Source organism: Pseudophryne corroboree, chromosome 5, assembly GCF_028390025.1.
Source record: "Pseudophryne corroboree isolate aPseCor3 chromosome 5, aPseCor3.hap2, whole genome shotgun sequence".
NCBI classification, from domain to species: Eukaryota; Metazoa; Chordata; class Amphibia; order Anura; family Myobatrachidae; genus Pseudophryne; species Pseudophryne corroboree.
This window is the reverse complement of record NC_086448.1, coordinates 349,627,774-349,643,562: the sequence shown is the minus strand read 5'-3', so window position 1 is coordinate 349,643,562 and position 15,789 is coordinate 349,627,774. Positions and strand designations below refer to the sequence as shown.

General features: G+C 43.7%; 1 protein-coding gene across 5 annotated transcripts in view; it reads right to left on the bottom strand.

Moving 5' to 3' along the window:
* GRB10 (growth factor receptor bound protein 10) overlaps positions 1 to 15,789 on the bottom strand; it is a 474,936-nt gene that overhangs the window by 144,357 nt on the left and 314,790 nt on the right. For all 5 annotated transcript variants that reach the window (XM_063922618.1, XM_063922620.1, XM_063922619.1 and 2 more), the window contains one exon: positions 2,694 to 2,809. In XM_063922618.1, the coding sequence (XP_063778688.1) occupies positions 2,694 to 2,809 (116 nt within the window). The remainder of the gene's footprint in view (positions 1 to 2,693; positions 2,810 to 15,789) is intronic.

The window sequence follows — 15,789 nt, the reverse complement described above, 5'->3', positions numbered from 1 at the left end:
TATATATATATATATATATATATATATATATATATTTATTTATTTAGCCAATTATTTATTTGGCAATGAATGGGTTAATTAACACTTCCTCCCCAAAACACCAGAATGAATGTAAGAAAGATGGATGAGGAGGGAAGGGGGACACGACTTTTAGGAGACAGATGGTTACATCCTCATCTCTGTAATGTCAGTGGGAATTTACCACTGTTATGTGGGCCACTGTCTGATCCTGCGGAACTCCATCAGTGGTCAGCCACAGAACACTTCAAGTTCTGTGTGTGGGTTGGCGGGCCGCGGGCGGGAGAACAGGACAGCGCAGAATGGGCAGGTGTGAGGGAGCGTGGTGTGACGTCAGCACGTTACACTGCAGCCAGGAACACAGCACAGGGCGGCCAGGAGCACAGCGCAGGGCGGGCAGGAGAGAGTGCGGTGTGACATCAGCAAGTCACATCGCCGGCCGGTGCTGGACGGGGCTGTGTCTCGGCAGCGCGACAGTCCATAACCCCCAGGAATTTTATTTCCCTGACCACTGACATACAGTACACTCTCCATTTACCAAATGTGAACAAAATCTGAGCTGGCGAGGTATCATTTTAACAAAAAGTTTGTTGATTTGACACTTAATGACCTAGTGACTTTTTTTTTTTAAGGTATAAGGTAGAATGATAGGTATTAGAGCAATTTAACAGCACTCAAATACATTTTTGGAACACTGGAATATTAGCCTAATAAAAAAACAATCGAGACCAGTTTTTACATTCAGCTCAAGTAAAAGGATTCAGTATACAGTAAGTGGTCTCAGCATTTAAAAACTAGATGTCCCTTATTTGTCCGAAAAGTTGGATCACAGTGCCAGCTTCTTAGAGAAGTTAACAAAAGTCTGTACAGGCAAATACTGGCCAAGCAGGTTCATAGATATGACTGTAGGAAAGGCCAGATTATGTGTGGGGGTAGCAACAGGGGCGATCGACAAGGGACACCCACACACGGTCAGACTTACCTACAAAAATCCGAGAGCTGTTGCTTAGCAGCACCTGCCCCTGGATGGCCACAAGGCTGCCGAGCACCACGCCACTGCTTGTGAATGCACTGCATAGTGCATACAGAGCGGCTCCAGAGTCCCTTAAGCTTGACGTCACATTCACAATTCTTGAGGTAGTTGGAAGGGGTCCCCCACAAATAAATTGCCCTGGGGCCACCACAAACCATAATCCAACACCGATCATAGGGGATAGGCCCCACAGTCAGTCAGAACAGACCCACCCCCAAGGACCACTCAGAAGTGTCAGATGTGGATAAGTACAGTATCCCCTGCAGAGCGCTATTAAAGTACATGTGAACACTAACATTACATACAGCGCAAGAAAGAAAAGATGACCAAAGTTAGTAGGTCTAACCTAGTTTAGGAAAAAAAGAGAAGAAAGAATTCGAAATGCCCTATGGTGGTGCACACAATCTTGTATTAAGATATAACTTTTATTGAATTATATGTTAAAACCAGCGAATATTAAAAGGAAAGTAGAATTGTGTAAATAGAAAAGAAATAGTGTTTAAAATAAAAGTGCTGCGCACTAGATGTCACCGGATTCGCTCATGTATTGCTAGCAAAATCTATAGATGGTCAAGAGTGTGTCAAAAATATTCCATGTCTATGTGTGTTATATTACACTTTTTAGATAGCTGAGAAAGCTGCAAGAATAAATGTCCCACAAATTAATTGTATTCCTTCCCAGGATTCCAGATGTGGGATCGTTGAAACCAAATTCCAGATATCACCTTATGTGGTGCTAATGATTTACTATATATTTTACTGAATTGTCTCTCAATAAACTGATCAGAATGCTAAATGTGTACTGTCTCTCTCTGTATCTCAGAGTTAATACAAGCTCAGTCATAAGGTCTCAGTAATGTCTGTGTGTTCTAGCTCCATGAGCAGTGTTGTATCCACTGAGAAAGGAGCATATGAAACATTCAGATACAAATGTATCCACTAAAGGGAAACAGTTATTAAGCTCTGACAGTATCCAATCTTTTACTTGTCACAAGATTTTATCATAGCTTCGCTATGGCTCATAGAGAGCTGTGACAATTAATGATAATAAATGATCAGAAATCTTTTTAACCAGATATTGTTGTACATCATATTTGTTCCCTTGGGATCCTTATATTCAAATAGATGTTTAATGATCTAATTCGGATCATAAGAGTGGTTTATTCCTCTGTGTTATAATAGGGATGTTAAGGGCTCAACACACTCTTATTTGGATGTAGGCTCAAAGTATCAATATAAACATGGTTCGTTAATGTATCATGTTAAGCCTTCAAGGTGTGTATATGATAGTGAGTCTTACACCAGGTGCCTAAGTATATTAGGCGCCCTCTGCTGCCCTTTTATTTGGGAGGATTATATATACAGTGAGTATTATAGCACTTGCTGTGAATGGGTCTGCGATCACTATAGAGTTAATGTGAGTGTAAAATGTGTCAATATCCTGACACACATCCAGCTTTTTATTAAATAATTTTTGATGTGGATGTTATATACACATTAAACATCTTTTGGTGTGCGTATCAGGGCTTTATTATTCAGCCTTGTGAACACCATTTAATACCATTCATAATACACAGTGTTATTTCGGCATGGTGAATTATTATCATCAGCATCTAGTTGTGCAATACAATACAATACTTACCACAGGATTCTTAAAAAATTCATATTTTGCATAATTCTTCCGGAACAGAAACTTGCTTTCACTTGTCATCATGGACTGGACTTTACCTACTAGTTCATGGTCTTCAAGGCATCGCTCTGTTAGAAATAATAGAAACCTTTACTTTCCTTACTTATCCACAATATGTAATGTATATTATGAAAGGTCCAAGGAAGCTTGTAGTAAATGCAAGCTGAAAATGTTACCTGTGTATGGTAATTATTGATGGCCTTTGACTAACTAGGGCATATTCATTTACCTGGGATCAGCCCTGAGTCTGCAGTTAATGCTAATGTCTGTTCCCACCCTCTGGAGGTGCGAGTAGAAAGGAGCGTTAACTGCAGCCTCAGTGCTGATCGTAGGTCTGTGATAAGTACAAAGACCAACAAGCTTACAGTGACTCTTGGACAATACTGCTGAACAGAGCATCCCAAGCATTCATAACAGTATCTACCTTAAAATTATTTTTATTTTTAGGGTGCCACATATTTCCATAGTGCTGTACAGAGCAACAATAAGAAACTGGGCAAACCGAGTAACAGGATAACAAATATTCATAGTAACACATGAGCATAAAACTGCTACATACTGTAGTAAGTACATATTTGTATAAATACAACCACATACACATACAGGCACATAAATGACACGTACAAATGGGCAGAGATAATGCACCTAGGGGGATGGAGGTATTAGGAGGAAGGGCTCTGCTCACAAGAGCTTATATTCTAGTAAAGTGCATCCACAAAAGCAGAAATCCTACAAATTGAATTAGATATTCAAATCAACATTTTATTTATGCAAGGTTAGCCCTTAGCCATTCTGGCACAGTATCAAAGTATATCTTGAGATTCAGACTCATGTTGTATTGGCTCATCCCCTTTCTAAGTTGATGGTAGTTTGCAGCAGAAATCCTTAAGCTAAATATCTATAACATTTTAGAAATCTGTCAAAAGTATTTTCACAAAACCTACAGATGTGTCCTCATACACTAGTGTTGCAGTAGCACCAAGTCACATGCAATTCTGTTTGCGCAGAGTGTTTCTCATGTCTTCATCGTGATGCAGCAAACCCACTGAACAAGAATGATTAATTTGATATGCAACACTTGTAAATCTGTGTGCGACTGAGTCTGAATCTTTCTAAAAAGTGCTATGATGCACCAGATTTTTTTCATGCCAAGTTCCCTTGTGCTTCATATTCAGACTCCATCGCACACACATATGAGAGAGTGGCATATTAAATTAATCGGTGCAGTCTCATGAAGCAGTATTGGCAGACTGCATTGCGATTAAAAGGCACATTAGAGCAAAAAAAGAAATAAAAAAGTTACATTGCTTGGCATGGCTCACTCGTGCCACAGGGCGCTTTGCAGCTAGGTATATAAAGGACACATCTGTCCCATGGCCCTAATATTTCATTGGTATAAAATTGGATCAATAGAGCTAATGAAATACAATTTTTAAAAAAATTCTACGGATATCATTACCATATACTATATTCTTCATTCACACCAACACTCCATGCCTCTGTGTACTAAGTTCTCTGGCATATATAAATCAAACACGTATTTGAGAGTCTGCAAAAGCTTTCATTTTTTTTTTTTTTTTTTTTTAACATGGCCAATTCAAATTGCTGCCACTGGCAGTTTTAACATTGGAAGGGTTCTACTTTGCTGGATAGAAAATCCAAGTGAATGTTTGTATTTCACTACATTCCCAGCCATTTTGTCACTAGTAAATTACCAACTAGTTGACTGGCGGAAATTAAAATCTTGCAATGCCAGAGATGGCATTATGTTTTTGAGAGAAGAATCACTTTTCTCAGTTAAAATACATGTAAATAGTGTTTGTGCGTGGCTCCCATTGAAACCTATGGGTGCTGCACAGACCAGGGAAAAGGCTGAGAAATCTGTGATTTCTCCTTACTTTTCTCAATACTAAAAGGATTTTTATCTATATTTTAAGCTTTCTCCAGCTAAATGCTGAAGAAAAGCCTTTGAGTTTATTAAACATACCCCAGTCACTCAGCACAGACACACCACCTACAGACACTGCTCAAGCCATGGAGAAAGCTGGGATAGCACTACAGAGAGGGGAGAGTGGGCATGAGTCCTTGTGTATAGGTGAGAGTCAGTGTGCAGACCAATTGTAAGTGTGAGGGAGGGGATACAATATGTGTATGAGAGTAGTAATGTGTGTTTATGAGATTAAGCATACAAATTTGCAGTTTAAAAGAAAACAAATAAAATTGTAATCACTGTAAGACTAGAAAGATATGGATTCACAAGATTCACAGGATCCATCCCAACAGTCGAAATGACAGAATTACAGTCGCTGGAATACCAATGCCGCTTGTAATGCTGCCTCCGGCATCCTTACTATGGACACAACTCCGACCGCCGCAATCCCGATCGAGTGTTTGCCTCGCCACCAGTCAGTGGATCGGGGTGTAAGGTTTAGGCAACCCCGGGAAGGATTAGTGTTAGATTGCGGAGGGGGAGGTTATGGCACCACGAGGAGGGTTAGTGTTAGGCAGCGGTTGTGGTGGGGGATGGTTAGGTTTAGACTGCGGGAAGGATGGGGTTAGGATTAGGAGGGAATTGGGGAAAGGTAAGTATACTTCCCTCTCCCCTGTCGGAATTCTCAACATTGGGATGCGGCGGTCTGTATTCTGACCTCCGGCATATTGAACCCAATCCATTCCTAGTGTCCAGATTTTGGTGGACAGTCCCGTTTTTGCACACTATCCCATCATTCAACCCGCAGACTGTAGAGTCCCATGGTGGGGGTTGGGAGACCCCCTTGCACTTGCTGCTCTGCACATGCGCACAGCATCTATAAACAGGAGAGAGGTACTGGGGGCATTTCCCACCGTTTACTGAGTGTAAAATAGGGGCATGACTCGCAGGCACAGCATTTCCTGTGAAACCATGCCTCCTAGCCATTAGGCCCCCAACCCCTAATTTCAGACACATACAAGTATCTCTATTCATGCTTACAAGATGTTGGGAGGGTCATAGTATAATGCTAAGAATATACTAATACCACAGGAGGCGCCTTGTGTAAATAGGTTCCTGTGATCCGCTGCTGCTTCCGGACACTTGCGGACATCAGCTCTCTAGGAGACCCTCAGGCTACTCAGAATGGACGGCTGTTTACTCTTCCGGGGCCAGTGAAGCTGCATTCGAAGACAGACATTTGCCTCAAAAAGCCCACAAAATGGAGGAGACACGACTCCATTTTGGGAAACGCTTCACATCGCGGCCTCCACCCCACCCCCAAATGGCTGCAGCCTGTGGAGGAGATTGCAGCTTATAGGAAAAGTTCTACACATGTACATAGCAGGTCCTTCGCGTGAGCAGTCGCTTCACCATTGTACAAAAGCCTGATGACTCAGACCCTACATATTTGAAATTTCATGTTATTGCATTAATAAGCATATTGTTGTATATATTACCACCACCCCCTTTCCCCCTAAATGATAAGGAAGGTACAATGGGAAACCCCCCGAAACTAGTCATGGGGCTGCTGCACCCTGCAACCACTCCTGAGGGAGGGGGAGAAAATAATTATTTCTCCGGCAGGGTCCACAGGATAACAATGAGATATGATGAAGCGACAGTGGATTTGCACCAATCGGTCAAAGCCTTTCCGGCCTGCCAGCATGCAACAGGCCCGTCCATATATATATTCCAAAGCTCAAAGCAAGAGCATCATAGATAACCCTTATAAGGCGATAAGAACACACATGCACACCCTTCCGTAGAAGGAGGAAGAGGTTAGTTAGTAAAAGGATCCTCAAATTAGGTGCGTCAGGGTGGAATCAGTTTTTTGTTTGGTGCGGCAGGAGCCGGACCATGGTCGGAGGGCTGCTGGTTTTTAGTAGCCCTAAGCTTTCTTATTTTATTTTTATAGTCTTACTATTTTTCTGAGTGATCTTTCTAAACAGCGTCTTATACGTACCTTAGAAAGTCGCTCCAACAACTCTCCGCCGGGTCGCGACAATGCTTACCCATGAGTACAGTGCGGTTTCGGCGGGCGTCTGTGTCGGATATACTAGCAGGTCCAGCAGACAGGGAGAAGGTAAGGCATCGGTTCTGCTTAGAAGGGGAATACGGACACAGCAGCACTGTTTTGGGAGGAGACTACCAAACAGTTGCTGACACGGCTGCCACCTCGGGTGCACCAGCGCTAGTCCTTAGGGATCAGAGGCTCCAGGAATAGTATGAGGCCACGATCCCTAGGGTTGATGTCAGCAGTGGGGAGTCAGATGCTCTCCTGGTCGCCCCTCCCCCCCTTTTCATGACCAGTTTCTTCAGAGTTTCTCGCAATGAACTGTTTCCCGCTTCCATCTCAGACGCTGTACACAAAGGGGACCCAGTCGCAGCATAGGTGGCTGTGTTACTGGTGCGTCCGTGTTCACTGAGTGTCTATGTTCACTATATGTTCATGGAGCGGCAGTGTACACTAGTAGCGTCTGGATCCACTCAACGTATTGATCGGTCCTGGAAGCGTGGCGAGTCTCCCTGTATCCCACTCTACTGAGTACGGGTTATACAGCACTAAGTCTCTATCTATCCTTTGAGTACTAATAGTTAGATAAGTGCCTATTGCATATGAGTCTATATACATTTACTGTTTCTTTCGCATTGCATCTGAATACGGTAGATCTGTTTAAACATGATGCAGTAATATGTTCTCCTAAATACTTAACTGTAGTTGATGATGTGCTCATATTGCTTATTATACTAATGTATAACATGTGACTGACTGCTAGTGTGATTGCTGACTTCACTTTATTTCTGTCAGTTTGTTTTATTCCGATCCTCAATGCTGGTGCATGAGTAGGGTCGGATTGTATGTCACTTTAAGAAATTGAAAGTGATTACAGTCACAAATTGTGTAGTACACTGTGGAAGTGTTGATTATTTATCATGTCTAAGAGCGGCAAGGTGAGGAAGGTACACTCACAGCAACACCATCACTCATATCACGTTTGTCTTGCAAAGCTGTGTGATCCTCTCAGGATCTGGTTCAGGATAGTTTGTGTGCAAAATGTTTTAGCTTTCACCAGGGGTTAATGAAAAATACAAGGCAGATTCAGGTGCAGATGGATCCACCATGGGCTATGTTTGCACAAACTTTATCCAGTATAGCTGAACGGATAATTCCTCCAACTCATGTACCAGGGATAGGTTACACTATTAACCCTTACATGCAGCTCCCCACCTATGGTGTATCACTTCCAGCAGCAGCTTCTCAAAAGAAAAAAGCTGATGTCAGTGGTAAGTAAATCTTCACCCTCACATTCTACACGATTCAGATGAGGATTCATCGGAAGATGAAAACTCAATTAATTCTACTTCGGCATACGAAGAGGAGGAGGAGGAAGGTCTCAGCTCAGTGGATATAGCAGAGTTAATTAAAGCAATGAAAGCCATTCTATCCTTAAAGGATTCAGCAGAGCCTGTGTTAAAAACCAAGGCACCTGTGTTTAAACGTCCCAAAACAGTTCAGACTGAGTTTCCAGGATCAGATCAGCTGAATTATGTAAGAGGCTTGGGATACGCCCAATAAGAAGTTTAGAATTCCTAAGAAATGGAATTCCAATTATCCTCTTCCAGTTGGGGATTGTTTAAAAAGGGAGGTGGCTCCTTAAGTAGATACGCATGTAATTAGATTAGTGCGAAAATCTACATTAGCTTTGCCTTCAACACGATTAAATGATGTCACGGATAGGAGTGGATGGTTTTCTAAAAAACATTTTTTCCCTGTCTGGGGCAGTCATAAGACAAGCCATGGCTTCAGCTCGGATGGCGAAGGCAGTGGCTGCCTGAGCTGATGCATTGGAGGGGGATTTTTCAATAGTTTCTAGGGAGCAAAAATCCCATATAGCTCATATAAAACAGGCTGCAATGTTCCTGGAAGAAGCAGCATTGGATATGGGTACTATTGGCTCCAGTGCATCAGCTTCAACAATAGCTGCTCACAGAGCAGTTTGGCTACATACGTGGAAAGCGGATTCAGAATCTAAGAAGGAATCTTGGGAATCTTTGCACTTTTCTGGAGATATTCATTTTGGTAAAGAATTGACAGATATTCTGGAGTCAGAAGCAGGCTCCAAGAAGGTCAAGTTTCCTTCCACATACAATTTCAAACCTAAAGTTCCGGCTTTTCGGTCTCAAGGAAAAGCTAAAGGAAAAAGTGATGGCAAGCAGCCCCAATACAAGAAGTCTGGTAAGACTAAAAAGCATTGGGCTACCAGGGGAACGGATGGGAAACATCAGCCTGATGGTGCGGGCCTCCACCTGGGAGGGTCGGGGGCCAACTTCTTCAGTTTGCACAGATCTGGCAGCAGTCTACAATAGATGCCTGGGTGCAGGAAGCGGTATCTCTAGGTTATGCTTTTGCCTTCAAGAAACACCCTCCTCTAAGGTTTTTTTGTACCAGCCCATCTTGGGTAGAGACGAAGGCCAGGGCTTTGTTAGAGGCAGTTCAGAAATTGCTTCAGTAAGGAGCAGTCCAGCCTGTTTTTAGTTCAGAAGCCAAATGGGTAATTTCAGCCCATTCGCAACCTCAAAGTACTGAACAAATACATTTGGGTACCTCGGTTTCACATGGAGACGTTACGTTCCATCATTCAGAGGATTATATGGTATCCCTGGATATACAGGATGCTTACCTACATGTTCCTATAGCACTGTCCCATCAGTGCTTTCTCAGGTTCGCTATCCTCCAACAGCATTTTCAGTTCCAGGCCCTACCTTTTGGGTTAGCCACAGCTCCCAGAGTATTTACAAAGATTATGGTGGTAATGGCCGCTTATCTCTGCCAGCAGGGGATAAGAATATTTCCATACCTCGACGATCTTTTAAACCTGGCATAGACGCAGGAATTGCTCTTATGTCATCTGCAACAGACAATAACGTGTCTGCAGAACAACGGGTGGCTCATAAATTGGGCAAAATAGTCACTGGTTCCGTCACAACAGATGACTCACTTGGTGGCTGTACTGGATTCAAGTCTTCAGAGAGTAATTTTACCTCTGAACAAGATATCCAAGTTCCAGTCAAGGTTTGAGGACACAGTCAAAAGGTATCCATTCACGCAATGCGCGTGATGGGTTTGATGGTGTCAACATTCGACATGGTGGAGTATGCACAATTCCACTCGAGGCCTCTGCAGCGTCTGATTCTTGCCAAATGGAATAGGTTGCATTAGACAATAAAAGCACAGACTATGTTTCTTACGATAGAAGAAGCTCATTAGCCTGGTGGCTACAGACATCCCATCTGGACAAGTTAGACCCTTTTGGATATCAGATTGGGAAATTACAGCAACACATGCCAGTCTCCAGGGCTGGGGAGCAGTGTCAGGAAGGTTGTGTTTTCAAGGACAATGGACCAAGGAAGAAAGTTGCCTGCCAATAAATATATTGGAACTTCGAGCCATATACATGGCACTGATTCAGGCAAAGGACAATCTTCGGGGAAAACCAGTCCAGATCAGCTCGGACAATGTGACGGCAAGTAGCGTATCGCAACCATCAAGGAGGAACTTGCAGCCGAAAAGTGACGAAGGAGGTAAGTCACATACTAAAGTGGGCAGAACTTCATCATCCAGCCTTGTCCACAGTGTTCGTTCCGGGAGTCCTAAACTGGGAAGCGGACTTTCTCAGTCAACACGCCATTCAGGCAAGCGAATGGGCTCTACACCCGGAGGTCTTCCAGACTCTAGTAGACAAGTGGGGGTTGCCAGAGATTGTTGTTCAGACGGGACGCCATGAGATCTAAGTGCTGGCATACAGGTCAAGAACAAAGGATCCCAGAGCAATCTTTGTGGATGCCCTGTCGGTGAGATGGGATTTTCATCTGGCTTATGCGTTTCCTCCAATCATCCTATTACCCAGGGTGGTGAGAAAGATAAAGCACGGAAAAGGTGCCGTGATACTAATAGCTCCAGCTTGGCCCAGAAGACTTTTGGTACACAGATCTGCAGAGGATGTCGCTGGATGTTCCACTTCTGCTCCCTCAACATCCAGATCTACTGATGCAGGGTCCTTGTTATCACATACATCTGGATCGACTGTCTTTGACGCCGTTGCTCTTGAAACGTCTATCCTGAAATCAAAAGGATTCTCACAACAGATAATTCAAACTATGCTCAGAGCAAGGAAACCTTCCTCAGCTCGTATTTATCACCAAATATGGCACACCTATATTCATTGGTGCAGTGAACGGAAAATGGACCCTAAATCTTTTAGAGTTTGTAGGGTCTTAGCATTCCTTTAGGCAGGAATGGATAAAAGGTTTGAAGGTGGCTTCCTTGAGAGTGCAAGTATCAGCATTGACTGTATGGTTCCAAAAGAAAGTTGGCGATTTACAGGATGTGCGTACTTTTTTTCCAGTGAATGCTGCGCATTCAACCTCCTTTTGTTTCTCCTACAGTGCCTTGGGACTTAAGTCTAGTCCTGAAAGCTCTTCAAGTTGCCCCGTTTGAACCACTTAATAAAGTGGATCTTAAATGGTTGACAGCTAAAGTTCTCTTTCTACTGGCTATGGCGTCAGCTAGAAGAGTATCAACTTTAGGGGCATTATCATGTCGTCCCCATTTCTGATTTTTTTATCCAGATAAAGCAGTTAATCAGAACTAGATCTGGGTATCATCCGAAGGTGGTGTCTAAATTCCACCTTAATGAAGAAATTGTAGTCCCGGCTTTCTAGGTACCGGGCCTTTCTGCGGGAGAGGCATCGCTGGACATGGTCCGTGCATTAAGGCACTACATTGATCGTACCAGTGCCATCAGCAAGACAGATTCTCTCTTCATTCTCTACGGATTTCACAAGAGAGGATGGCCTGCTGATAAGCAGACTCTGGCAAGATGGCTTCGGATGACGATTTCAGAAGCATATTCTCAGGCTGATCTCCCGGTTCCGGCTAATGTCTCTGCTCACTCTACTCGTAAGGTAGGTCCATCATGGGCAGCACAACATGGTGCTTCAGCAGAACAGATATGTAAGGCAGCCACATGGTCTTCCATTAACACATCCATTAGACATTATGCCTTGGATACCTTTGCCTCTTATGAAGCTGAATTCGGGCAAAGGATTCTCCTGTCCAATCAGGAGTGTCCCCACCACTAAATTGCTTTGGGAAATCCCATTGTTATGCTGTGGATAAGCTGTGGACACTGCCGGAGAAATCTACGTTATGGTAAGAACTTACTGTTGATAACAGTATTTCTCCTAAGTCCACAGGGATCCCACCCTGATGCACCTGATTTGAGGATCCTTTTACTCACTAACCTCTTCCTTCTTGTACGGAAGGGTGTGCATGTGTGTTCTTATCGCCTGATTAGGGATATCTATGATGCTCCTGCCTTGAGCTTTGGAATACAACCGATTTACCTGAGCAAGGAGGCGGGGATATATGGACAGGCCCGTTGCATGCTGGGAGGCCGGAAAAGCTTTGACCGATTGGTGCAAATCCGCTGTCGCTTCATCATATCCCAATGTTATCCTGTGGACTTAGGATCAACACCGTTATCAACGGTAAATTCTTACCATAACGTATATATTTACTGCTCTAAACCCAACTCCACTCTTCAGGGACCCTTAACAGTTTATGTATTACAGATATGGGAAACACGGTTGAGTATAAGGGGTAGCATTACTGCTTCTCACTGCACTTAAGTCTTGGGTTCAAGTCACACTAAGGTGGTCATTCAGAGTTGATCGTAGCTGTGCTGCTACGATCTGGAACACAGACAAGCGGGGTGACGCCAACAGTGCCAGATTAAGGTCCACATGGGCCTGGAGCTGAAACTTCTTAAGAGCCTATTGTGTGCCTCGTCAGGAGGTGTGACAAGCGCTGTGGTGGTGTGACGAGTGTGGTGTGGTTTACAAAGTGGGTGTGGGCTGTGCTGTGTGTGACGCTATCCCCGTGGAGGTCATAGCTAGTGCCTACCTTTAACTACTTAAGTGAAGATATAACAAAAAGTTAGTGACCATATATACAGAACCATCAGTGACCGCCATATGATACATACAGCATCACAGTGACCACCATATAATAGACCATAGCAGTGACCGCCACATGACACAGAAAGCTTTACAGTGTCGCCATATGATACAGAGAGCATTGCAGTGAACATCATATAACCAAGAGCATCGCAATGACTGCCACATAAAAAAAATCGAGTAACAGTGTCCAAATTAGAGAGCATCCCAGTGACTAACATATAATACACAAAGCATTCAAATGATCTCCACACACTAAAGAACATTGCAATAAATGCCATATTATATAGAGAGCTCCAACCACCACCATAAAATACAAAGGACACCACTCCCATGGGGTGTGACACAGGGCAATGTGAGGAGATGACTCTGAGGAGACGAGTGTGAGGATAGGAATAGAGATCTGAGGCAGAGGTAGTTTAGGAGATTGCTAGACTGGGTGTTGCTATGGATGTGAGCAGGTCTCTGGATGAAATGACACTGTGTAGAGGCGAGGGTCTCTGGATGAAAGGATAGCGTGCAGGGATGGTACCTGGATGTACGGACAGGGTGAAAGGGTAATGGTTCCTGTATGCAGGGACAGGGTGAGGGTACCTGGATGCAGGAACAGGGTGAAGGGGTGAGGGTACCTGGATGCAGGAACAGGGTGTGGGTACTGGGATGCAGGGACAGGGTGTAGGGGTGAGGTTATTGGGATGCAGGGAGAGGATGTAAGGGTGAGGGTATCAGGATACAGCAACAGGTTGCAGGGGTAATGGTACCTGGATGGAGGGAAAAGATGTAGGAGTTATGGTATCTGGATGCAGGAACAGGGTGTAGGGGTGACTGTATTTAGATGCAGGGACAGGGTGTAGTGGCGACGGTACCTGGATGCAGGGACAGGGTGTAGAGTTGAGGCTATCAGGACGTAGGGAGAGGGTGCAGAGGTGACGGTACCGGGATGCAGGGACATGATGTAGGGGTGACGATAGCTGGAAGCAGGGACAGGGGTGAAATAAATGGAGGGACAATACAAAGCTCCTATAGATCACCCTGATATGTGCCATAGGCTGCCTGTGCCCAGCTGCGTGCAGTGGTTTTAATCAGACCATCATGTTAGAGGGTCCCTGGACAAATGACTAGGGAGACAGAAGCACCTCTTATAATTGGGCTCTTACCCACTCTGCCAGCAGCAGGTGGTCTTTGCAAGAGCTCAGGAATTCCTTTCCTGGGAAGATATCTAAATTCTCAGATGGCAGATTGGGTTGCACAGGGCTGCTCCAGGGTCGTCCACTGAGGTCAGTGTCAGACTGGGGCATCAAGGGCCCACAGAGGAATGCAATGGCAGGGGCCCACTGAAGGGACATAACCAGCCTTAGGCAAGCCTTAGGCCTTAGGTCAACCCACATTATAATATAAATAATCTGTGCCCCTTTTATTAGATTAACATTAATCCATACCCCTTTTTACTAAAACATCATTAATCTGTACCCCCTTAAAAAAAATATCAATAATCAGTGCCCCTTTTAATAGATTAGCAATAATACACGAGGCAGTATGTAATGCTGTCCGAGTTTGCCGGACGTGCGGGTTGTCGGCCGAACTCTGACGTTTTTCTGAAGGGGCAATCACTCACAAGACATGGTTTTGCCTTGTAAATGAATGCCCCTTTAAAAAAACGTCCAACTTTGGCCAGCAACCTGCACGTCTGGTGAATTCAGACGACCTTACATCCCTCCCATAGTTTACACATAAAGGGAAGAATACAATTGCAGGTGATATTCTCATCCCCGCAAATTAGTACTTTATGCCAGCTCAGACTTGTACAGCTTTGTAAGCAGCTTTTTGGGGTCTGGGTACAAATTTGTTCAAATTCGGGGTGGGAGTGGGCCATGAATGGTGCAAGATGCAGTGCCGTTACTGCCGTCTCCACACCACTGCATCAGGCAACTTGCACCGTTAGCCTGCAATAGGACTGACCCCTAAGATAGTGATAGTGTGTGCATACATAGTATACATATACATGGCATACATAAACATAGTTAACCATACCTAGATTAGGGAAGAATTCAATTGTTGCTCCATTTGGGCACGCTGAGCCGTGGGGAGATACATTTCAGCTCGTAGCCACCAGTGCTGGCAAGCTGAAGTGTGTGAAAAGTGACCCATTTCAACAGCACCTTTTGCGTCATGCCCATAATTTTGGTTGGGTTTAGCCATTTTATGTGGCTAAACCTGGCCTGTCTAGGCGAGATTAGTGCGTTAAAAATAAAACAATTGAATTGCACCCCACGATCTCCCATCACTTTAGACGGGAGAACGGGTGTTCAAAACAACTGGAATCTCCTCCATAGTGTACATACTGTATACAGTATCCATACATATAGTATATGGACAGTATGGGATGCTGTCACTGGGATCCCGGTAGCTGGTCACGCAGTCCCAACCCCACAGTATACATGTACAGAATATATAAAGCAGGGACTGGCAATGTCCAGCACTCCAGATGCTGTGGAATTAAATATCTCAGCATGTCCTTTAACAGTTATAATTTGCCCTAACAGCAAATCTATGGCAATGCATGCTGGGATGTATAGTTAAACTGTAGCTGGAGTGCTGAACATTGCCTACCTGATATACAGTGTGTATATATCTACCCCTTGAGGAAGTCCAGATAGGACGAAACGCGTTGGACATACCACCTTCTCTTAAGTTAAGATATTGTTTTTTTACCTAAAGTTGGTCTTATTAACTTATACTATATCAATTTTAAATTGAGTCCTCGTATGCTATACCATATATATATTTGCAAATAAAAAATTTTTTTTTTCCCTATAATTTTTTAATACTCTTTTTCCTGTGGTATTGTGTTCTAGCTTTTATTGGTGCAAATTGTGTTGATTAGAATTTTTTTTTAAAGTATAACCTCCTATTTTTTATATTAATTGACACCATTGGTCGCTCTTAAATATCTTATCTACCATTTTCTGAGATTACTTTTAAAACACCTTACCAGTGTTTTTTACTTAAGACGTGAGCCGACGCCCTAAATATATTAGAGGGAGTGTCTTTTTTAGG